This window comes from Corythoichthys intestinalis, chromosome 17, assembly GCF_030265065.1.
Source record: "Corythoichthys intestinalis isolate RoL2023-P3 chromosome 17, ASM3026506v1, whole genome shotgun sequence".
Lineage (NCBI taxonomy): Eukaryota > Metazoa > Chordata > Actinopteri > Syngnathiformes > Syngnathidae > Corythoichthys > Corythoichthys intestinalis.
The window spans coordinates 19,496,990-19,521,311 of record NC_080411.1 but is presented as its reverse complement, the minus strand read 5'-3'; the positions used below and the strand labels follow the sequence as shown (position 1 = coordinate 19,521,311).

Genomic DNA, 24,322 nt, shown 5'->3' with positions numbered 1-24,322 from the left:
TTTGGATGGCGTGTCCTGGTCATATCAGGTCATTTGGGGACATTTGGGTGGCGTGTCCTAGTCATATCTGGTCATTTCCTGTTGTTATGGGGACGTTTGTTTTTTTGCCATTGAAAATGAATGGGTAATTTGGACGTCCATGGCAATTCACTAAAATATACTCGGGAATGCATGATGTTCACTTCAATGGACACATGATTAATCATAAATTTCGATATATTATAAACAAATATTTCATATTCCTAACAGATATTATCTTTCCCCAGATGTTACTTCTTTTTCCTTTCGGCGTCTATCCTCAGGGGTCGTCACAGCAAATCAGTTGTCTCCATCTAACTTTGTCCTCTGCATTCTCTGCTCTCACATCGACTACCTTCATGAATAGAGTATGACAGCAGCGAGCACTCATGAGGTTGCTATGTAGTTAAACCATGGAAACCAATGAAATGAAAGAGAACGGTACGTTTCGTTCTTTTATATATATACTTGTCCTGTTCAACTGATTGACACGGAGAATGGAAATCTGAGTGTCCAGTTGGTCTGAATAGTTTTAATGTATCACATGGGAGTATGACATACTCCCATTGTGATCATTCAACGTCAGTGTTGTTAATCTTACTTTAAAAAAGTAATAAATTACAATTACAAACTAGGCCTGCAAGCAGGACTGAACGGGCCCTCGCAATCTAGCGCAACTCGGACGTCACGCAACTCGGACAGTGTGCAGGTCAGGGTGGTGGCAGATCGTCCTCTCTAATCATCTCATTAGAACCTAACATGCGCGAAAGTTGCCTCTTTACATTCACACACCTAAGAGATAAAAACCCCTATTGGACAGAGGACTACAAAAAAGGAGCGAATAAAGGGTCATCACAGCAACAGACAGAGACATGTGGACATGGGCCGTAAAATAAGTATTTTAAAAGGTCTTGAAACTACAATGACCAACCTGAAAAGAACTGGACATATATTTAAAAAAATGAGTGACTTTCTATTGCCACTAGTTGGCGCTGTAGGGTTGATGCAAATGACCCCTACAGGACCCTTCAGACTATGACTCAACAAGCACGATATGTTTGGCGCAGATATGTTGTAGAAGTTATGACTGTTCAAAACTTGTGGTGAGACGAAATGGCTTCAGTCATTTTTACTTCTCCTGTTGGACCCTTCTGCTTCAACCAAACCTCAGTATTTTTCATCAGGCACCTGAACACATGTCTTCAGGCTCCCCTGATGCAGGTTTGAGGTGAATAGATTTTTTTTTCCTTGGAGGAGGAGCCTGTTTCGTAAAAAAGGCATTTCCTGTTCCCACTAGGGGGCGCTAGGCCTAATGAGTAATATTTCAATGCACTCGTGTTCAGGGTGGGATCCCGCACATACATGCCAGATATGAAAAAGATTGAACGTTGTTTCAAGGAGCTATTAGTCCTTTACTGAATTTGTCATTTTGCCGAAAAAATGGCCGACTTTGGCACCACGCCCAGGTCAGACCCATGAATGAAAACACACCATTTTGAAAAGTTTAGATTTCATAGGTCTCCTGAATTGTCTAACCAATTTTGAAGATGATCCAATTGATTCCCTCTGTGACAAGGTCTCAAATGTGCACCCTGTTAATTGATAAAAATTTCACATTCGATCCAAAATACCCGATTTCCTGTTGGGTTTGGAATATGGGTGCAAGAGACTTTTTGGAGCAGTTTTGCACAAGGTATCGACTCCCCAAATTTCATTGCTCTACGTTAAAAAAACCTAATAGGAAACGCCTTTTTGAAAAATTCAAGGGGGCGCCACTGAGCCATTTTGTTACATTTTTTTGTAACGTTGCAAGATTATCGAAATCCACACAAAGCCGCATGTATGTGCAAAATTTGGTGAGTTTTCGTGCATGTCCAGGCCTCCAAATGTAAACTGTACTAGAAATGGACAGAAATTTCACATTTGATCCAAAATACCCGATTTTCTGTTGGATTTGGAATATGGGTGCAAGAGGCTTTTTTGAGCAGTTAGGCATAAGGTATCTACTTCCCAAATTTCCTTGCTCTATGTTGAAAAAACCCAACAGGAAAGGCCTTTTTTAAAACTTCTTTCTGTCGCCACTAGTTGGCACTGTAGAGTTGATGCAAATGACCCCTACAAGAACCTTCAGGGTATGACTCTCAACAAACACGGAAAGTTTGGCGCAGATATGTTGCATATCTGCCGAGTTATGACTGTTCAAAGTTTTTGGCGAGACAAATTGTTGACGGTCATTTTCACTTCCAGTTTGGACCTCTCCGCTTCAACGAAACCTCAATATTTTTCATCAGGCACCTGAACACATGTCTTGAGGCTCCCCTGAAACAGGTTTGAGGTCAATAGATTTTTTTCCCTTGGAGGAGGAGCCTGTCTCGTAAAGAAGGCCATTTCCTGTTTCCACTAGGGGCGCCAGGCCTAATGGGTAATATTTCAATGCAGTCGTGTTCAGGCTGGGATATCTCATAAACATGCTAAAAATGAAAAAGATTGAACGTTGGATCACGGAGTTTTTAATCATTTTCTGAATTTGGTATTTTGCCTAAAAATGGCCGACTTTGGGACCACGCCCAGGCCAGACCCTTGAATGAAAACACACCATTTTGAAAACTTAAGATCTCATAGGTCTCCTGAATAGTCTGACCAATTTTGAAGACGATCCAACTTTATCCTTCAGCGACAAGGTCTCAAATGTAAATCGATAAAATTTCGCATTTGACCCAAAATTTCCAGCTTCCTGTTGGGTTTGGAATATGGGTGCAAGAGACTTTTTGGAGCAGTTTTGTACAATGTATCGACTCACTAAATTTCATTGTTCTACGTTGAAAAAACCTAATAGGAGAGGCCTTTTTGAAAATTTCAAGGGGGCGCCACTGAGCCATTTTGTTAAATTTTTTTGTAGATTATCAAAATTTACGCAAAGTTGAATGTATGTGCAAATTTTGGTGAGTTTTCGTGCATGTTCAAGCCTCCAAACGTAAACTCCAACTGTGAACCGAAAAAATTTCACATTCGATCCAAAATACCCGATTTCCTGTTGGATTTGGAATATGGGTGCAAGAGGCTTTTTTGAACAGTTAGGCATAAGGTATCTACTCCCCAAATTTCATTGCTCTACGTTGAAAACCTGAGAGGAGAGGCCTTTTTGAAAATTTTAAGGGTCAAGGGGGCGCCACTGAGCCATTTTTTGACATTTTTTCAAAACGACGCAAGATTATCGAAATTTACGCGAATCTGCACGTATGTGCAAATTTTGGTGACTTTTCGTGCATGTTCAGGCCTCCAAATTGGCCATTTTCATTTGCCATGAAGAAAGAATAATAATAACTAGGCCTGCAAGCAGGACTGAACGGGCCCTCGCAATCTAGCGCAACTCGGACGTCACGCAACTCGGACTGTGTGCAGGTCAGGGTGGTGGCAGATCCTCCTCTCTAATCATCTCATTAGAACCTAACATGCTCGAAAGTCGCCTATTTACATTCCCACACCCAAGAGATAAAAACCCCTATTGGAGAGAGTACTACAAAAAAGGAGCCACTACTGAGCTGTGCAGCCAAGCCCTTATTCAAAACCAAAATTAATCTTCTAACTTGGCCAATTCGACCAAGTGTGCCAAATATTGTGGCTCTATAAGCTGCCTGAGTCTCTGAAAAAAAATATTTCCTTTAAATGGCGAACAAAGGGTCGTCACGGCAACAGACAGTGACACGTGGACATGGGCCGTAAAAAAGAATTTTAATAGGTCTTGAAACTACAATGACCAACATGAAAAGAACTGGACATGTTTTGGAAAAACGAGTGACTTCCTATCGCCACTAGTTGGCGCTGTAGGGTTGATGCAAATGACCCCTACAAGTTCCTTCAGGGTATGACTCTCAACAAGCACGGGAAGTTTGGCGCAGATATGTTCTATATCTGCCGAGTTATGATTGTTCAAAGTTTTTGGAGAGAAAAATTGTTGACAGTCATTTTCACTTTCCTGTTTGGACCCCTCCGCTTCAACGAAACTTCAATATTTTTCATCAGGCACCTGAAGACAGGTCTTAAGGCTTCCCTTATGCAGGTTTGAGGTAGATTGGTTTTTTCCCTTTAGAGGAGGAGTGTGTCCCGTAAAAAAGGGCATTTCCTGTTTCCACTAGGAGGCGCCAGGCACAAATGGTAAATTTTCAATCCAGTCCTACTCAGGCTGGTATACCTCACACACATGCCAGATTTAAAATAGATTTAACATTGTATGAGGGTGTTATCAGTCATTTTCCGAATTCGGTGTTTTGGCGAAAAAATGGAAGAATTTGGCGCCCCGCCCAGGTCAGGCCCGTGAATGAAAACACACCATTTTTATAACTTAAGATTTCATATGCCTCATGAACAGTCTCGCCAATTTTGAGAATGATCAAACTAATTCCCTAGGTGCCAAGGTGTAAAATGTGCACACAGTAAATCGATAAAAAGTTCACATTCAATCCAAAATACCCGATTTCCTGTAGGATTTGGAATGTGTGTGCAAGAGACTTTTTGGAGCAGTTTTGCACAAAGTTTTGACTCTCCAAATTTCATCACTCTATATTGGAAAAACCTAAATGGAGAGGCCTTTTTGAAAATTTCAAGGGGGCGCCACTGAGCCATTTTGTTAAAATTTTTCGTAACGTTGCAAGATTATCGAACGTTATTCAAAGCCGCATGTATGTGCAAATTTTGGTGAGTTTTTATGCATATTCAAGCCTCCAAATGTAAACTCTTACTGTGAACCCATGAAAATTTCACATTCGACCCAAAATACCCGATTTCCTGTTGGATTTGGAATATGGGTGCAAGAGACTTTTTGGAGCAGTTTTGCATAAGGCATGTACTCCCCAAATTTCCTTGCTCTATGTTGAAAAAACCCAATAGGAAAGGCCTTTTTTAAAACTTCTTTCTGTCGCCACTAGTTGGCACTGTAGAGTTGATGCAAATGACCCCTACAAGAACCTTCAGGGTATGACTCTCAACAAACACGGAAAGTTTGGCGCAGATATGTTGCATATCTGCCGAGTTATGACTGTTCAAAATTTTTGGCGAGACAAATTGTTGACGGTCATTTTCACTTCCAGTTTGGACCTCTCCGCTTCAACGAAACCTCAATATTTTTCATCAGGGACCTGAACACATGTCTTGAGGCTCCCCTGAAACAGGTTTGAGGTCAATAGATTTTTTTCCCTTGGAGGAGGAGCCTGTCTCGTAAAGAAGGCCATTTCCTGTTCCCACTAGGGGGCGCCAGGCCTAATGGGTAATATTTCAATGCAGTCGTGTTCAGGCTGGGATATCTCATATACATGCTAGAAATGAAAAAGATTGAACGTCGTATCACAGAGTTTTTAATCATTTTCTGAATTTGGTATTTTGCCCAAAAATGGCCGACTTTGGGACCACGCCCAGGTCAGACCCTTGAGTGAAAACTCACCATTTTGAAAACTTAAGATCTCATATGTCTCCTGAATAGTCTGACCAATTTTGAAGACGATCCAACTATTTTCTTCAGCGACAAGGTCTCAAATGTAAATTGATAAAATTTCACATTTGATCCAAAATTTCCGGCTTCCTGTTGGGTTTGGAATATGGGTGCAAGAGACTTTTTGGAGCAGTTTTGCACAATGTATCGACTCGCCAAATTTCATCGTTCTACGTTGAAAAAACCTAATAGGAAAGGCCTTTTTGAAAATTTCAAGGGGGCGCCACTGAGCCATTTTGTTAAATTTTTTTGTAGATTATCAAAATTTACGCAAAGTTGCATGTATGTGCAAATTTTGGTGAGTTTTCGTGCATGTTCAGGCCTCCAAATGTAAACTCAAACTGTGAACCGATAAAAATTTCACATTTGATCCAAAATATCCGATTTCCTGTTGGATTTGGAATATGGGTGCAAGAGGCTTTTTTGAACAGTTAGGCATAAGGTATCTACTCCCCAAATTTCATTGCTCTACGTTGAAAACCTGAGAGGAGAGGCCTTTTTGAAAATTTTAAGGGTCAAGGGGGCGCCACTGAGCCATTTTTTGACATTTTTTCAAAACGACACAAGATTATCGAAATTTACGCAAAGCCGCACGTTTGTGCAAATTTTGGTGACTTTTCGTGCATGTTCAGGCCTCCAAATTGGCCATTTTCATTTGCCCTGAAAAAAGAAGAATAATAATAACTAGGCCTGCAAGCAGGACTGAACGGGCCCTCGCAGTTTGGCGCAACTCGGACATCACGCAAACTTGGACGGCACGCAAGTCAGGGTTGTGGCAGATTGTCCTTTTCTCGTAATTTCATGAGAACCTAACTTGCTCGAAACTCGCCTCAATTCAAGGGCGCGCCATTGAGCCATTTCGTTACATTTTTTCGTACCGTCACAAGATTATGGAATTAGGTTATGTTTCTGCACGCAAAAATGGACCAAGGTGATGAGAGTATCAACGAAGAGCAAGGAGGACAACTTCTACAATGTCAAAACTTTATGAAGATTGCCAAATGACAAGCAATTCCTGGGAGGAGATTGCTGAAAATACTTGGCTGGAGGTCAGCCAGCAATTGAATTTAAAAAAAAAAAAAAAAAAATGGAAGCTGTGACCCAGGCCATGTCCACACGTAGCAGGGTATTTGGCAAAAAGAAGATATATTTCTATCATCCACACGCGCACGCAGATATAAACCAGGGTTCTTAAAAACGACGGAGGTGGTGAAGATTTGCGAATTTTGCGTTTGTGGCTCCATCATGTGGGCACTGATAACCGAAGATTCACGTCACTGGCTGCGGCAAATTTTGTCCTCACGTCACACGGGGAGTATATCAATAGGCGTTTTATTGCTTCCATTTTTTTTACAAACTCTTGCTGTGCTTTTTATTGAATAATGAGTATTTTGGACTATTATTTTTTTGTTTTGAATGTACTTCAATATGAATGAAAGCGGTTGGCTGTGGAAGTTTTTTTTTCTACACAAACGTGCAGGAGTGGACGCAATTGTTTTTCTTTGACGTATTAGGGCAGAATCCACGTTTAAAAACAACAACAACAACAACAACAAACAAACAAAAAAAAAACTGCTACGTGTGGACATGGCCCAAGTCGGCCAAAAATTGCCAGCTTTTTATCACTTTATATTTTTTAGTGCACATCATCATTTATTGTGTAGATTTATTTGCCATGAGTCTGTGACTTATTTAAGTGTCACACTTCAAGTATATGAAGAATAAAGCAGATTTGGTGTCAAAAGAATTGTTTTGATGTTTTATTTTCATCAAAAGACCACACACGATACATCATCACTGATTGAGAGTGCCTCAGTGCTTTTATGATAACGTTAACATTAAGCTTCCAATGCAGTTTGGAAAGTTCCATAGACGCCAGAAATGTGCTATGGCTTCCCACTGGCTGATTGTAGAACACGGCAAACAAATCGGGCTGGAGGGCTTTGCAGACCTCGGACAAAACGCTGGATGCAGTGCTCGGCGCCAGTCTGAAGCTAGCCACCACAGCTAGCTGGTTTTTCCTGACGCTAGAACTCTCTTTGCGGCATCAAAAGTTGGACAGACCGCTTCGATACCGCCTTCTGCGTCGCCTGCGCCTCAACATTCGTGTGATCGACATTTATTCAATGTTGATGAGATGAAGATACACATTCAAGCGTTCCATCTTGCATTGTTTATTCGTTCTCCTTTTAACTTGACATGAGGAAGTGAACAAGAAGAATGCCCCAAAACCGTACAAACATAACGCCACACCCCTCTAGTGGCTTGGCGGTGAATTACAGAGCAACGCGTAAGTTGCCGGAGAACCATCAAATGTCGAAGGTCGCCGTTGTCGCTGCGCCGTCACCGCAACGCGGGAGCATAACTCAGGCTTTATCCTCAACCCATTTTTAATTTTTTTATGACTTGTCAAGCTTGATCCTTCCCAAAAGCAATGTTTAAGGCAAGCTAGGCGCTAACGCACAGCTGCACTGTTACCATAGCGCGTCGTCTTTGTCGCTCTTTAAAGACGTAATTGCCGCGTGAATTCTGATTATGGAGACTTAATCGTTCAGACCGCGCGCGACATTCAGGCAAAATGTGGCTCAGATAGGATTTAAACCACATACGACAGTGACCCAGATCGGATTTGAAATGGTCCATTTCAATGCGACTTGTCCAGCTCAGACGGTCAAGTTAATGCCTCACTCGAGTCGGAAAAAAACGATAAAATCGGATTCGAGCATTAAGGCCTGTGGTATGAAGTAGCCTCATCCATATCCATTCAGTCCTTTTGAATATTATTTACGTTGATCCGGCGGGAAAGGCTCTTCAAATGGAGAGGGGCCACACCTCCCAAAATCGTAGTCTTCAGTTTTCATTTAGGTCCGCCTAGAAGCTCGGTGGGCGTTCCTCAAGCTGATTGGCTAAAGATTTTACGTCATTTATATAAAGCTGTTTGGACGTGTGGGGGGCGGTCCTTTCTAACCTTGCACGGTGACGACTCTTGTCGACAACTCTGTGAGATTTCGAAAGTTTTATTCACTTTTTTGGGAAAAAAAAAAGCTTTTTATTCGACAGGTTTTCTTCAAGATTTGAAGCTTCTACAGATTTGTTTGGTGACAGGGTAAGTAGAATTTTCATTTGATTAGATTAGCGTAATGTTTGTTTTTTTGAGCCTTGTTATGTAGTTTCAAACGTGGCGTTTACATTCAATAATGTGCCATGTGGCAAACGTTTTGACAGAGAAATAGTAGTTAATGTATCATTTATATACTGTGTATATTTATTGGTGTGCATTCAAGCTCACTAAATGACAAAACGTAAAATGTTTCAACGATCGTGTTCGTGAGCCATTAAAACGGGTCGCAATCGCGCGCGGTTGACGATGTGTTTACATATGTGCATTATGTTTTTTAATAAATTCGCCATGTTTTTGTGATGTTGTAAAATTCCAAATCCTCTCTGCGTAAGTTTAGTCTTCGAATGTAAACACGGCAAAAAGTAAAATAGGTCAACATGTAGTGTGTTTAGCCCTTGCCACGTGAGCTGACCGGTCGTTAGCATGTTAGCATTAGCCGCTATTGCTGATGTTATCGTTTTGACTGGAGAAAAAAAAATGCTTTCAATCTGTTAAATTTCGCGTTTCTCAAAACTTGTAAACCACAGAATTTAGTTTGTTGAACTCATCTGAGTCGACGTTTATTTATTCATTGGCATGACTACATCAAAACACCAAAAACTATATCTGTACTGCGCGGTCCTCAAAATACAAGACTTCCTATTTACAATGTACATAAGACACCGCATCTAAGGCAGAATACGCACATTTTTACATTAGTCGGAGTTTTTAAAAGTCCTCGGTTCTAGTGACCAAATTGTACGTCTGTGTGTGGATGGTAAGCCAAACTGTAGAAGTTATTTTTGTAAAAAAGCCCGCCACGTGTATCGGTGGCCTCGTTCTTTTGTGATGACGAATTAAAAATGGCTGAATCGCTCAGAAATGTGACACAAATATATCTCCATAAAAGGAGAGTAAAAAGGCATAGATACTAGAGCTGAAACTGGAGTTTAAAAACTGATCAGAGTAATTTTATTCACCTTGAGGAATAGTTTAATTTTGCCAGCTGTAAGCATCACGTTTTGCCTGGACTATTATTAATGGGACAACGCGCTGACGTCACGTGCGAGGAGAAAGTAGCATCTTGTACATAGTTTTGTGCAATAGGATGTTATTGTCTGGGGAGGTGCTCGTGTTTTTAATTCTGATTACAGGTTTGATGTCAAACGGGTGGAGCAGCCATAGGTGCTGGCAGCGTCAATCAACAATCTTTAAAAGCTAGAGGACGCTGCCACCTTGTTGCCTGATAAGCTTGTTTGGTTCCACGGTCAGTTGTTTTTTGCATTTGTTCGATAATTATCTGTGATCATCGGCTCATGACTTGTTTTTGCTCTCATTCCAGGACCTGTTTTATGAGCGGCCCTTGGATTCAGCGCCTGCATCCTTCCGAGCTTCCTCTTCTCACGTTTGCTATCTTGGCTTAGCTGCGTTGAGCAGCGCATTTTACGCCAGTCTTGTTCTGTTGTGTGGTCGCTAATAAGTATTATTCATCGCAACCAGAGTTTGTCTGCTCGAATATTAACTCTTACAATGTGGTAACAGAGTTATTAAGTGGATTATTTTTTGGGAGAAGTAATTTGTTATTGTGAGCAATTAATTTTACAAATAAAGGTTATTGAGACTGATTATGAGATAACAATTTTAATAAACATTCCTAATGGGTTTATGTTGATATCTTTTAGATTGTTGAGCAACAGCAGACAAGCGGCATCTGGACACCCAGCTTTCTGTGGAGCTGATTATGTTGAGAGACAAACGCAGCACGATGAATCGTAAGTTATAGTGGAAATGTTATGAATTGTACTGGTCTAAGGAAACATGTTGGTGCTAATTTATTGTATTGTTGTTGTTGTTGTTTTTTTTTTTTATAGGTCGGGGTACTGGGTACCGTCATCGTGTATGCCAATGGCCAGTTTCGCAGCTGACAGGAAAATGTCACAAAATGGTCATTCCACCCAAGTCTTCTGATAAGAAGGTAGCTTTTTTTTTTTTTTTTTTTTCTGATACAATATTTTATGAATATAAATACTGTTAATGCAGTCATGGTAGACAGATGATATAAGTAAAGATCGGTAAAAGCAAAAATGTACTAATGTGATCTAATTTTCTGACTTGTTGCAGTTTGCTCTTCTTGTGGGAGATTCCCATCTACGAGCCATAGCTGATGGTTTTGTGAAGATGCCAGAGGGAGATCTGTACTTTGGCATTATGTCTACTCCGGGTGCTACTGCGATGGAAGAGAAGATGGAGCTTGCTAACGTGAAGTTGCCCCAAGTGCCTGATGTGGTGTGTGTCCTTGCTCCCAGCAACGATCTGACACAGACCAAGAGTCATGAAAGAGCTGGTGTTGGATTCAGGAAACTGTTGGCTGTTGCGCTTAGTCAGTGCTCCAATGTAAGTGTGTAGTTACACTACATTATGATGACATGACCTGTTTTGTTGCAGTAACATTTGTGTATTATGTCACAGATGAATTCTGTCTAATGACATTTTTTTTTTTTTTTTTTTTTGGGGAATAGGTTGTAGTTGTGGATTTTCCTCCACGTTACAACATGGAGATGTATCCTCAGGAGATGCTGCGTCAGGAGTACAGACGTGTTGCTGCTGAAGTGGGAGTAAAGTATCTGTCTGCAGTGGAGCATTTCTCCTTGGATAAATCTGAACTGTGGGCCCAAGATGGTGTAAGTTGTTAGATCAATGTCATAGTCAGCTGTCTGATCTGTTTAAAGTTTACTTGTAGGGCTGTAACGATACAAAAATTCATGACACGATTCGTATTATTTTTGAGCCATGATTGGATACACAAAACGATTTTGTTTAAATGTGAAAAATATTTTCCAGTACTTAAATTACATTAACACTAACAATTTATGGAAGGAGTCACCTAAAATGTAACACTAATGCGCAAAAATGATACAATTCTATACCCCACCCCCAAAATATAATAACAATAATAATAATGCTCTTTGGGGGGGATGATTCTTTGAGCCAAAAAATTAGGCGGGTGGAAAAAAAAGTAAGATTTTGACAGGTTTAGACATTTAAACTTGTGTTGCTGATTTAAAAGTACAAGTAAAAGTTTTTTCTCTTTATGAAAAAATAATGAACAAATGGACTTTTGACAGTAATACAAAATCTAAATGAATTAGTGATTGTATAAAATAGATGTAACAAAGTAAATATTTAGTTCAATTAATAAGACTGGTATGTTTGATGTTTGAAATGATTATATGAATTAAATATGTCTGATATTTACAGGTTCATTTGTCTGACACTGATGGAATGCCTATCCTCGTTCAACTGCTGTGGAAGGCGTCATATACGGTGAGTTTGATAGATCTGCATCATGAGACTTAATAGAAGTGTTTTTTGGGGGGCGTTGCAAGTTCTCAAGATAGCTACTATCTGTAGCTATTTAAGTATTGGAAGTGTATGTGGTTGTATGTTAATTGGTAACTTGTACATGGTGTCTATTTTGTTGCTTTTTTTTACTATCAGGCAACACGTGACGTGGTTCAAGTCCCTCGGCCTGTGACTGTTCCTGTTAGATCAGCATTGAAGTGTGTTCCTGCTACAGTAGCACCTGAAAAAAGTTCTGCCATTGTGAGGGGAGTTGAGGTTACACCACCTCCTGCAGTGAACCTTGATGAGTGGACAGTGGTTGGCTCAAAGGTAAAAAATAAATAAATGAATCTAATGATCATTAATAATTGAAAGAAGGGACATGTAGTAAAAATACAGCACATATATATCACATTCATGAAATGTTTATATTTAAATGTGATACTAACAATTTTCACCTTTACCACAGCGGCGCGCAATGGGATCAAGTTCATCTCATGTACCTCCCAAGAGAGAAAGTCTTCACCAGCAGGTATTCAATGTTTGTTTTCCATAAATGTACATTTGCTGTTATTTAAGAAAGCCTTCACCAGCATGTATTCAGTATTTGTTTTCCATAAATGTAAATTTGCTGTTATTTAAGAAAAACTGTAATGTGTTTTGTATCTGTATTTAGCCTGTGGTGAGAGACTGCTTCATCCCACTAAACCCTGTCCGGTTCAGCCATGCCCTACTTGAGGAGATGGACAAACTTACTCCATCAGCTCTACAGCAACCAGATGTGACGGCTGTTCCAAGACGCAACCCGGTAATGTTATAGACATGATTTAAGATAACAAATTGTGATGTTTTAAAATTAAGTGGTAATATAATAAATTTTAAAATTTTCCGAAAAGTAATGGATGTATTTATTTCCATTTAGTTGCTGTGTAAGAAGCAGAGGTCCATGGTGGCTGAGGTCAAGCGGAGACCCAATCAACGACAGGTTAGTAATATACACTGGAGTACCAACAGAGATAAGGGGTTGTACAGTGCATCACAAAAGTGAGTACACCCCCTCGCATTTCTGCAGATATAGTTCAATATCTTTTCATGGGACAACACTGACAAAATGACAGTTTGTCACGATGAATAGTATGTGTATTAATTAGAGCTGTCCCGACTAGTCGACGTCATCGATGACGTTAATCAGTCGACGAGCACAACATCCCGTCGACGGTTAATGAAGGGTTAAAAAAATATATGCGTGGAAAGTTAGAATGTCGGATGCTCTGTTTGCAAGTGGGGAAAGCGGCACAAAGCCAAAAAAAGCGCACCAGAGTGTCCAAAACATTGACTTATTTCAAAGAAACAAAGGAGAGTACACTCTTCTGTCCTGTCTCTTCAATGCCAAGCTTGGCTGCACGTCGGCTGTGAATAAACACCTCAAGCGCCTTCACCCAGTTTGTAATTTTTTTTTTTTTTTTGTACACCAGAGGGTGCTGTCGCCTTACTAAATAATAATGTTTCATTGACAATGGGCCTATAAGTGCTATGAGTATTGTTCTTAATGCTAATTGAAAGGTTTATTTCATGTTATGGTTTATTTTATGGTATAGAAAATTATATAAGGTTAAAAGGTCATAAATATATACAGTGATTGTACTCAAGGGAGAGATTGTCAATGATAAGGTAATAAATTAAGGTAAAGGCAATTCATATAGGCAATTCATTGATATATAAATAAGGTTTAAAAGGAAAAGGTGAAAAGTTTTTGTTAATTTCTAATTGTGTTGCTTTATTTGTGTGCACCGTAGTTCTTACGGTGTGTTTACATCAAGGATGGAATAAAAGTTGTAAACCATCAGTTTAAGAGACCATCTTTTCAATCGGGATGCTACACCAGTTAATTCTATCAGCATTTGAACTCATTGTTTATTTGTGATTTATTATTGTTATTTACGTGTTTATTTGTACTTTAATAAATAATTTGAGTGTTCCAATATGTTTTGTGTGAATTGATAAGCGTCAACAAAAATTTCATTGCTAAATTAGTTTAAAAAAAAAAAATAAATTAATTAATTATTAGATTAGTCGACTAATCGTAAAAATAGTCTGCTGACTAATCGGGAGAAAATTAGTCGTTTGGGACAGCCCTAGTATTAATATCTAAACCCCTGGTAACAAAAGTGAGTACACCTTTTTGAAAAAACACAAAGACAGCGGTCATCCACGTCGCCACACAGGACGAGAGCTCTCGTCCTGTGTGGCGACGTGGATGACCGCTGTCTTTGCGCTTTGCCCATACGCTTTGGATGGCTTGTTTTTTCCTGTCCGGTCCATGGAAGACTTTGCTAGACTCTTCAAGCCTATCCGGTCTGGTCAGGGCAACCTAGCGGTGTTAACAAATGACCTGTACAACACAAAGGACGCAAAACTCTTCTATTCATCAGACGCACTCATTGACGCCGTAGTCACTTTGACATCATCGCAACGCAGAAGCATAACTCAAGCTTTATCCAACAACTATGCCTGTCGCTATAACAAATTTCAGTAATCAATATATTGTCTCCTAAATTACTGCAATATGCAATGTTATTGCCGTTTTTGTAACTTATTCAAACATGAATATTGGGACAATACATCCTAATCACTTATTGAAATGTAGAAAAATTGTTCTTGGATAAAACACGAGCTTAAAATTTATAAATATTAAATAAAAACACTGCATAATGATTCATTTTAGAGTTGGTTATGTGCAGAATATGAAATGGGTGAGAAACCCACTGTCATTTTTGTTGTTCGCCACTTGGAGCCCATTAAGTGTTAATTTAATCCAAAATGACTGTCATCTTGTACTGCAAAGTGCTCATGCAACAAATTTGAAGCAAAGTTATTAAACATATCATGGCCAATAAAATTTTTCATAATGGGTGTCATTTTTAAATTTATTCTTAGTGTAGAACCTGAAGTATATACGATTGCCTCCAGAAATCTGAACATAAAACGCTTTTATTTTGAAATGTTCACATGAACTATGTTACCAAAGACACTAACCGTAAACTTTACCGTCAGTAAAAAGAAAGCACCTCTCTGTCGTCATGCATGTTGTATCAATAAGTTTTTTTTTTTTTTTGTTCGCATCGGTTGCAAATTCTTTAATCCAGTGCCAGTGAGTCTTCATGTTTAATGTGTCACCTTTTAACTGCAATTTTGCATTGTGGAGTCATGTTTTGTAGCAGTATAAAGTGGTTAGTACATAGTCTTTTTTTCCATTAGCCTCAATGTAGCAATGCTAATGTTTTACAATGTTTAATATAGAAGTGTTTCCTTGTTTTGTATGTCTGAACTTTAATTCCACTGTGTGTTGATGGCCAATAAACATTTGTGAAATCTGGACTCTCATTTGTAATCAACATGCACATGTGCCGAGTGCATGCAGCACACGCAAGCACATATACACGTGGCGATAAATCGCAGCTGGGAAAATGATTGCCATCATTTTTATTTCTTGTGCGATATTTTGTCTTATTGCATATCGCGACAGGTCAACCACAAATTAAGAGATTATTTTATATCATGTATTTTTTTCTTTTACAGAGGGGCGCATCCAGTGCTGTTGTGAAGTCACCTGGAATGAGTAGTGTGAAGGTGCAGTTTGTTGACAATGATCGCTCGCAAGGAGGCAACAAAGGTAAGTGTGTTGAGGAACATCGCTTGCAAGGAGGCAACAAAGGTAAGACTAAGTCTCTTTCTGTTAGGGTTCGTGATATTAAGAGGTCAGTTCGTGGGAGTTTCCACCAAGGAGACGCTCGGTTTGAATTTAGAGGTGTTCAGTGTATGGCTATTAGTCTAGTAGCTGTCGCTAAACATACCACCCACAGTGTGTTTTCATGGCAGTCAGCTGACCTTGATCGGGTTGTAACATTGGGTGATGAGTTGTATTCTTCTCTGAGAAAGAATAATAAGATCAGTGGAGGATCTGAGCTTCTTTGTGTTCCAGATTTACCCAAGCAGCAAGTTATTGATGGCGAGAGTTTTGACTTTGAATATGGTGATTTTGTAACTGGTGATGTAAATGTGGTTAGTGGAGACCTTGTTGTGGCAGGAGTGTTGACTCCTTTAAAGGATGGTTTGGCACAGATTTGTGGAAAGTATGACACTTGCTTTCTGACATTGAATTGCAATACTTGTGCAATAATTAAGGAGAATGGAATGTACGCTGTGGTAGATTCTCATTCTCGTAATACAAATGGGATGGTTGATGTAAATGGATTCAGTGTTGTTGTGGTGTACTGGTGCCTTGATCTTGTGTTTGACCATTTTGTCAAGTTAGCAAATATGATGAACCTAACACAGAACTTTTTTGAGATTGCAGGTGTACGCGTTATTCCCACTGCTCCCGCCGTCAACTCCACATTGCTCTTTGGCTCTACTGTTACACAGACTGAGCAAGTAATATTTCCCAGCAATGATCTTCCAGATGTTTTTATCAGTAATGTAACAGAAAAAGAACTACAATTTGTCCCTCTAAGGGAAAATGTAGCACAAGTGCTGTGTACACGGTTAAATATTGAATTACAAAAGGTTGATTCAAAATCTACCCAAGTTGGCCATTTAGGTAAACCTTGTAAAAATGAGAAAGTAGTTGGTGATGGGAATTGTTTCTTCAGAGCAGTCAGTCAGGCCGTCAGCGGTACGCAAAACTATCATAGAAAGATTAGACTTGCAGTAGTGAAGCAGATAGAAAAAAATGCAATCTTGTATCAGGGTCTTCTGAGAAGTGAGTATTCCTCTGTGGCTGAATACTTGAGCAATTCAAAAATGGGTTATGTTGGTAGTTGGGCTACAGAAATTGAGATTCAAGCAGCTGCCGATTATTTAGAAATGAGTATATTTACATATCATCAGGATCGCTGGATTGAATATACTTGTAGTGCAATGCAGTTTTCCAATCAGGCACTGTATTTAGAAAATGTAAATGCCAACCATTATGAAAATGTAGTATGCGTTCATCTGCCACAAAGTCACAAATGTTATGGCTATTGTGAAGTATACACAACTCCATCAGTCTACAATATCAGACGACAGACTAAAAAAGACAGCAATGTGATTGATTCAAATCGTGTGACTTCAAATGTAAGTAGTATAGTAGATGCTGATGTGGACACACAAGTGCAAAGACCTGGTATTTGTGTCTCTAATTATTTGAAAAACAAGTATAACAGGCATAAAAGAATTAAATATCAGGAAGATTCATCCTATAGGAATGTACGTAGTAAATTGAATAAAATGGCCTATATTTCACAGCAAGACGGTGTACAAAGCAAGAATAAGAAGAAATACCATGAAGATAGAATTTATCAAGAAAAACAAAAAAAAAGAGGTATCCAAAAATATAAGGACGATGCTTTGTTTAAACAACATTTAAAAGCACGCGGTATCCAAAAATATAAGGACGATGCTTTGTATAAAGAACATTTAAAATCACGCGGTATCCAAAAATATAAGAACGATGCTTTGTATAAAGAACATTTAAAATCACGTGGTATCCAAAAATATAAGAACGATGCTTTGTATAAAGAACATTTAAAATCACGTGGTATCCAAAAATATAAGAACGATGCTTTGTATAAAGAACATTTAAAATCACGTGGTATCCAAAAATATAAGGACGATGCTTTGTATAAAGAACATTTAAAATCACGTAGTATCCAAAAATATAAGGACGATGCTTTGTTTAAACAATATTTAAAAGCACGCGGTATCCAAAAATATAAGGACGATGCTTTGTATAAACAACATTTAAAAGCACGTGGTATCCAAAAATATAAGGACAATGCTTTGTATAAACAAAATTTAAAAGCACGCGGTATCCAAAAATATAAGGACAATGCTTTGTATAAACAGAATATTAGGGCTTACAGCAAAGCTAAGTACAGTGCCAATTTGGAGCATCGCAACCGTGTTAGAAAATCAAACAGGTTGAAAAAGCAAGAAATTAAAGAAAAGTCTGAACAGTTTGATTTTGTCATGAAACAATTTCTTGATAAAGTCAAGCACGGTCCAGATTTTGTTTGCTGTGTTTGTCATAGGTTGTTGTTTAAAAATCAAGTTTTAGGGTGCAAAATAGATGATTACAAAACCAAAGCTATAGCTTCAGTAGCATTAAAGTGCATCACTGAGGACTATTTACACCAATGTAGTGGAAAGTGTGATTTGCCCTGTCAGTATACAGATACAGCCAGAGGTCAACTTTGGATTTGTTATTGTTGTCATTGTAAAATTAATAAAGGTGAGGTTCCCCCTGAGAGTAGAATTAATAATCTTGAACTTGAGCCTATTCCAGCAGAATTGGCTTGTTTAAATAGTTTAGAACAGCATTTGATTGCTTTACATATTCCATTCATGAAGATGTTAGCATTGCCTAAAGGTGGGCAAAATGGAGTTCATGGTCCTGTTACTTGTGTTCCTGCTAACATCGTGCAGACTGATAATTTACTTCCTCGTAATGAAATGGATGGTTCTTTAATTGGAGTTAAATTGAAACGTAAACTAACATATAAAGGACATTATGAATATCAATTTGTTGATAGTGTGCGAATTAGGCAGGCATTGCAATATCTTAAACTAAATAATAAGCATTACAAAGATATAGAATTTAATAATGCATGGCTGAATACCTTTTGTAAGGGAACTGAAGTGGAAACTACAGGGAATGAAAATGATGGCCATGTAAAAAGTCTAGAAGCATCTCCAGATTTGGCTGAAGATGAACTGCTGCATGACAGGCAACAACACTGTATGTTTCAAGACACATGTCTTATGCCAGTGGACATTGGTCAGGAAGTGTTGGACCAGTATGTTGATAATGTATTAAATGTAGCTCCAGCTGAGGGAAACAATCCAGTCAAATTGCTTTCAGATATGACTAATGAAGCAAAGTGCTTTCCAGTATTGTTTCCTCAAGGAATTAACACATTTCATGAACGAAGGCAGCACAAATTAACATTGGCACGTTATTTTAACAACAGAATTTTACATGCTGATGGTAGATTTGCCCGTAATGTAGAATACATATTTTATGCTCAGTACATGTCAGAGTTACAACAAGTTATTTCAAATGTGTCAATAGCATTAAGAAAAGGGAAGGGTAGGCAATGTTTCCAACAAGTCGATGTTAACATTTTAAATGATGATGCATTTTTTAAAAATCTGTTGGAGTTTGACAATGGGTATCGTTTTCTTAAACCTATTAGAGGGACTCCAGCATTCTGGCAGGCAGCACAGAGTGATTTGTTGGCTTGTGTTCGACAGCTCGGCGTTCCTACTTGGTTTTGTTCATTTTCCTCTGCTGATATGCGTTGGAAAAATCTTCTGTGTAGCATTTTAATGCAGGAAGGTCGAACAGAAACATTGGAACAGTTAGAATGGGCTGACAGGTGTGAACTTTTGCGTCACAATCCTGTCACAGCCGCAAGAATGTTTGATTTTCGTTGGCATTGTTTCTTAAGGGAGGTTCTCATGTCTCCTGCAGAACCTATTGGTAAAATTAAAGACTACTTTTACCGCATTGAATTTCAACAGCGTGGTTCTCCTCATGTTCATTGTTTGTTCTGGATAGAAAATGCCCCAGTGATTAATAAAAACAGTGATGAAGAGGTTGTTGCATTTATTGACAAGTATGTCACTTGTGAGCTGCCAACACAAGACAAAGAGTTACTTGACATTGTGACAAATGTACAGCAACATTCAAAACGACATTCAAAAACTTGTCAAAAGAAAAACAAAGTTTGTCGTTTTAATTTTCCCAGACCACCATCATGCAGAACATTTATATGCCATGAGAAAAGTGTAGAAAATCTGGAGACGTGCATGTGTCATGCTGAAAACGCAGATGACAAGACTCCCTGTGATTGTAAAAAAGACAAAGTTTCCAAAGAGCAAGCAGCAACAATCCTGGCTTCAGTCAAAAAAGCTCTTTCTGATGAAACCAAAATCTTTGAGAGTCTGGAGCATTTGTTTCAGAGTGTAAATGTCAGTCAGGAAGTTTTTGAAGAGGCCTATAAATCCTGTGCTCGAGGCACACAAATAGTAATGAAAAGAGAGATTAATGAAGTTTGGATCAATCAGTACAGTAAGCCACTTTTAAAGTGCTGGAATGCTAACATGGACATCCAGTTTGTTGCAGATGCATATGCATGCGTGGTGTACATTATTTCTTATATCTCAAAAGCAGAGAGAGAAATAGGACTGTTGTTGGGGAATGCACAAAGAGAAGCAGCTGGAGGAAATGTGAGTGCAAAAGAAGCCTTAAAGAACCTTGGCAGTGTTTACCTGCACAACAGAGATGTGTGCGCTCAGGAGGCTGTATACAGGTTGACACCAAATTTACATCTCAAGGAATGTTCAAGGAAGGTTGTCTTTGTTCCAACAGGTGACAATGTGGTCAAAATGAGTCTGCCTTTAAGTGTATTAAAGCAAAAGGCACTATCACATGATCTTACCGCTGAAAACATTTGGATGATGAGTTTGGTTGACCGTTACAAGAATAGGCCAGACAATGCTGTGTTTACTGACATGTGCCTGGCAACTTTTGCTTCTGAATATCGTATTCTGAGCAAAAACGAGAAATCGCAACTACAGATTAGATTGAAAAATGATTGTGGATTTGTCACGAAAAGAATTAGAACACAGCCTGCTGTTGTTCGGTACATGCGCTTTTCAAAGACAAAAAATCCAGAATTATTTTATCGTAGTATCATGCAGTTGTTCCTTCCCTATCGTGCAGATGCGCAACTTAAACCTCCCAAATGTGAAACTTTTGAACAGTTTTACAATAATGGCCAAGTAAAGTTTTTCGATGGGTCCAGACATCCGGTCAAGTTTGTTGTTGACACCAATAGAAGCAAATTTGAACTTGAAGCAGATCAGCTGGATGACTTTCAAAAGTCAGTTGAAAGCAATGGTGAACTGGAAGATGCCTGGTGTGAGTTGTGTCCTGAGCAGGAATTAGAGCGTTTAGAGACTCTGCAATTGAGGACCCAACAAGAACAGCCAGATGTGGAACTTTTAGAATGTATTCCTGAATTAGCAGTCAATTGCCCACAAATTTCCCATTTAGAAAAGAGAAACATCTTGTCGAGAAAAGATGGTTTGGCATTGATTCGGTCTTTGAATGATACACAACGTTGTATTTTTTATAATATTCGACAGTGGTGCATTCAAAAAGTAATAGGGGAAAAACCAGCACCACTACATGTATTCATTACGGGTGGTGCTGGTACTGGAAAAAGCCATTTAATCAAGGCCATCCAGTATGAGGCAACAAGATTGTTGTCTACTGTGTGTAGTCAACCTGATAGCATGTGTGTTTTATTAACAGCTCCCACAGGTATTGCTGCTTTTAATCTTCAGGCATCAACAATTCATGCCACCTTTAGCATAGGAAAGGATGTACGCTTACCGTATACTCCTTTGGGTGAAGAGAAGTTAAATTCTCTACGCGCCAAATACAATGATCTGAAGATCCTAATCATTGATGAGATCTCCATGGTAGATCACAGGTTGTTAACGTACATCCATGGGAGACTGAGACAAATTAAACAAACTGGTGATTTTTCACCATTTGGAAATGTCAGTGTCCTTGCTGTAGGGGACTTTTACCAGCTGCCTCCCGTTAAAGGGAAACCCCTGTATGTTACTGACCCAGGTGTTGACCTATGGTCCTCTTTATTTAAGGTTGTGGAACTGAACACTGTTGTTCGGCAGCAAGATCAGTTGTTTGCAAAGTTATTGAACAGAATCAGAACTCGGTCCAAAGAAACTCCAATGCTACTCAGTGATATTGAGACACTTAAGCACTGTGAAAGTGGTGAAGTCAGCTCAGCATTGCATATCTTCCCGACAAATAAACAAGTAAATCAACACAATCTTCAGGAGTTATTCAGGACTTGCCCTGAATATGTTAAAGTAGAAGCTCAAGATTTTGTTCACAACAAGAAAACGGGAAATCTCGAGTTGATTAGTGGACATCATGCGAAGGCATATAACACATGTTTGGAGGAAACTCTACTATTGGGAATAAATGCACGTGTTATGTTGTGCAAGAATGTGGATGTTGTGGATGGTCTAGTAAATGGGGTGTGTGGCACTGTGACGCATATCATAACCTCAGACAACAGCTTTCCTCAAAGGGTGTATGTCAAGTTTGATAAAGATCAGGTTGGTTCACAGAGGAGGAAACAATCAGCTACTGCTTCTGTTGATCTGATGGCCTCTACATACATAGAGCCAGAAGAGGAAAAGGTCACTAGTAAAGGTGGATTACGTCGACAATTTCCACTTAAACTGGCTTGGGCTTGTACAGTACATAAAGTACAGGGCCTAACAGTAGACAGTGCTGTGGTGTCTTTGAATAAAATATTTTCAGCAGGACAAGCATATGTGGCGTTAAGCCGCGTGAGAAGCTTGTCTGGATTAATTATTCAAGACTTTGCAGAGGAACACATTTATTGTAAAAACAACATTAAGGAGGCAATTCAGAGAATGCCTCCTTTTTTTGTTGAATCCGCACCAAGTCAACCACATACCTTCTCTGTGTTTTTGATGAATGTGCAAGGACTGATTGAGCATGCGCCAGATTTAGCTATATGCACAGAGCACTTACAGCCTAACTGTATTGCGGTAACAGAAACATGGCTACCAAACCTTCCAGCATCTGAGATCATAAAGGTTGATGGCTATCGTTTTCACAGCTGTCCACGAACTTTATCATATTCTGGCAATAATCCTCTGTTTATAAATTTGCAATCCCAACAACATGGAGGTGTTGGCGTATTTAGTGCAAATGATGTCACCTTTGACATAATTCAGGTACCACATTTCAATTTGGAGTGTGCAGTCAGCAAATATGGTCATCACGATATATTAGTTGCTGTCATTTATCGACCTCCATCTTATCACATGTCTTTGTTTAAAGAGCACCTCAGCAGGTTATTTGATTTGTTAGAGCCACTAAGTAACACCATTGCTGTCATGGGTGATTTTAATGAAGACATTCTAAAGTCCTCCAGCGTCTGTAAATTTGCTGAAGATAGGGGGTACGTTCAACTAGTCACACAGCCCACAACAGAAAGAGGCACATTGATTGACCATGTGTATGTAAAAACAACACAGTATGAGGTTGAGACTTCAGTTGTGCCTACCTACTTTAGTGACCATGAGGGCATTGTTTGCCATTTTAGGGACAAAAATAAGTGAAGTAATGAAATATTTATATGTAAATTGTTATTTATATAAGTGTAAAATGAAGTATATGAAAAACGGCGGGTTCTTTTTCCCTACATTACAACAGCAATGATCAATATGCTGTTGTATTGTAGGTTTTGCTATCCCTTCAGTGTTATGTCAAAAAAGCAAAAGACACTGGTAATGGTACTCCTGGTTTACTGGGATGGGGTTCAATTCCCTGCAGTGTCCTGCTGACTATGTCATTTTCCTGGAGGTAAAATTACCAAATATACAAATACTAATAAATAACTAATTAAAATGCAAAAATATTTTAAAAAACAAGCTTTTTTTCCCCCTACTTATAACAACATTGTTGATCAATATGCTATTGTATTGCAGGTTTTCTCTTCAGTGTAATGTAAAAAAAAAAACAACCAATAAAATATGTACATGCTAAATTTCTATGTTCAATATGTTGTACTTGGTCTGACGATGCACTGGTGGCTCTGCAGTACACTGACAACGCATTCAGCGTTAGGCCCACCTCTCGCAAGTTCACTACTGGAATAGGCTCAAGTCTGACTTGCGTCTCTGTGTCAAATTAAGTTGTATTGGAGATAAATATGTGGTATTAACACAATAAAAAAGGATGTAATGCAAAAAAATACAAGAAATTGTATAAATTTACAGTTTGATGTTGGAAAAATGTTACCTCTCCTGCATTTGCATTTTAAAAATGTTTTGCATTAAAATTGCAAATGTTTGTCTCTCCTGCAGAAAAAGTAGCAGAGCTTGAAGCAACAGAAGTCTCCAGTCCATCCCTGCCAGATATTCAGAAATGATACTTCCAACCATCTGTGATCTTTGTTCCAGTCCAATTTTTCACAGTACTACTGCTCTGTTTCCTACAGTTTTTAGTGCAGGTTGAAGTTATCTTCTCACTCCTCCCTTTCATTGTTCTTGTTCAGCTATTTTTAGTTTTCTCTCGCATTCTAGGTTTAGTTTATGGAATAATTTAAATTGTCATTTTTGACTGTGTGCTTTAAATGTATTGTTTTCACCATACTTCTGCCCATTCAGGTCTATGTAACCTTCTGAGATTTTGTTTGTTTCATATATTAAAAAAATATTTACCTGTTCTCTACTCCCCTTATTTTGTGGTCGCC

At 38.9% G+C, this 24,322-nt stretch overlaps 2 protein-coding genes across 2 annotated transcripts in view; one reads left to right on the top strand and one right to left on the bottom strand.

Moving 5' to 3' along the window:
- Positions 1-24,322, bottom strand: part of lrrtm4l1 (leucine rich repeat transmembrane neuronal 4 like 1) — a 264,599-nt gene that overhangs the window by 190,874 nt on the left and 49,403 nt on the right. The window lies entirely within an intron of this gene.
- Positions 11,140-23,984, top strand: LOC130905158 (uncharacterized). The gene is made up of 8 exons (XM_057818278.1): positions 11,140-11,284; positions 11,862-11,927; positions 12,102-12,275; positions 12,415-12,477; positions 12,622-12,753; positions 12,868-12,930; positions 15,525-16,379; positions 23,934-23,984. The coding sequence occupies exons 1-8, from the start codon at positions 11,156-11,158 to the stop codon at positions 23,940-23,942; spliced, it is 1,491 nt and encodes a 496-aa protein (XP_057674261.1). The 5' UTR covers positions 11,140-11,155; the 3' UTR covers positions 23,943-23,984.

Excerpts from the sequence above, each read along its gene's own strand:
- LOC130905158 (XM_057818278.1), top strand. The coding sequence starts at position 11,156 with ATGGAGATGTATCCTCAGGAGATGCTGCGTCAGGAGTACAGACGTGTT. Across the intron at positions 11,928-12,101 it reads TGTGGAAGGCGTCATATACG|GCAACACGTGACGTGGTTCA; the intron begins GTGAGTTTGATA and ends TTTTACTATCAG. Across the intron at positions 12,931-15,524 it reads GGAGACCCAATCAACGACAG|AGGGGCGCATCCAGTGCTGT; the intron begins GTTAGTAATATA and ends TTTCTTTTACAG.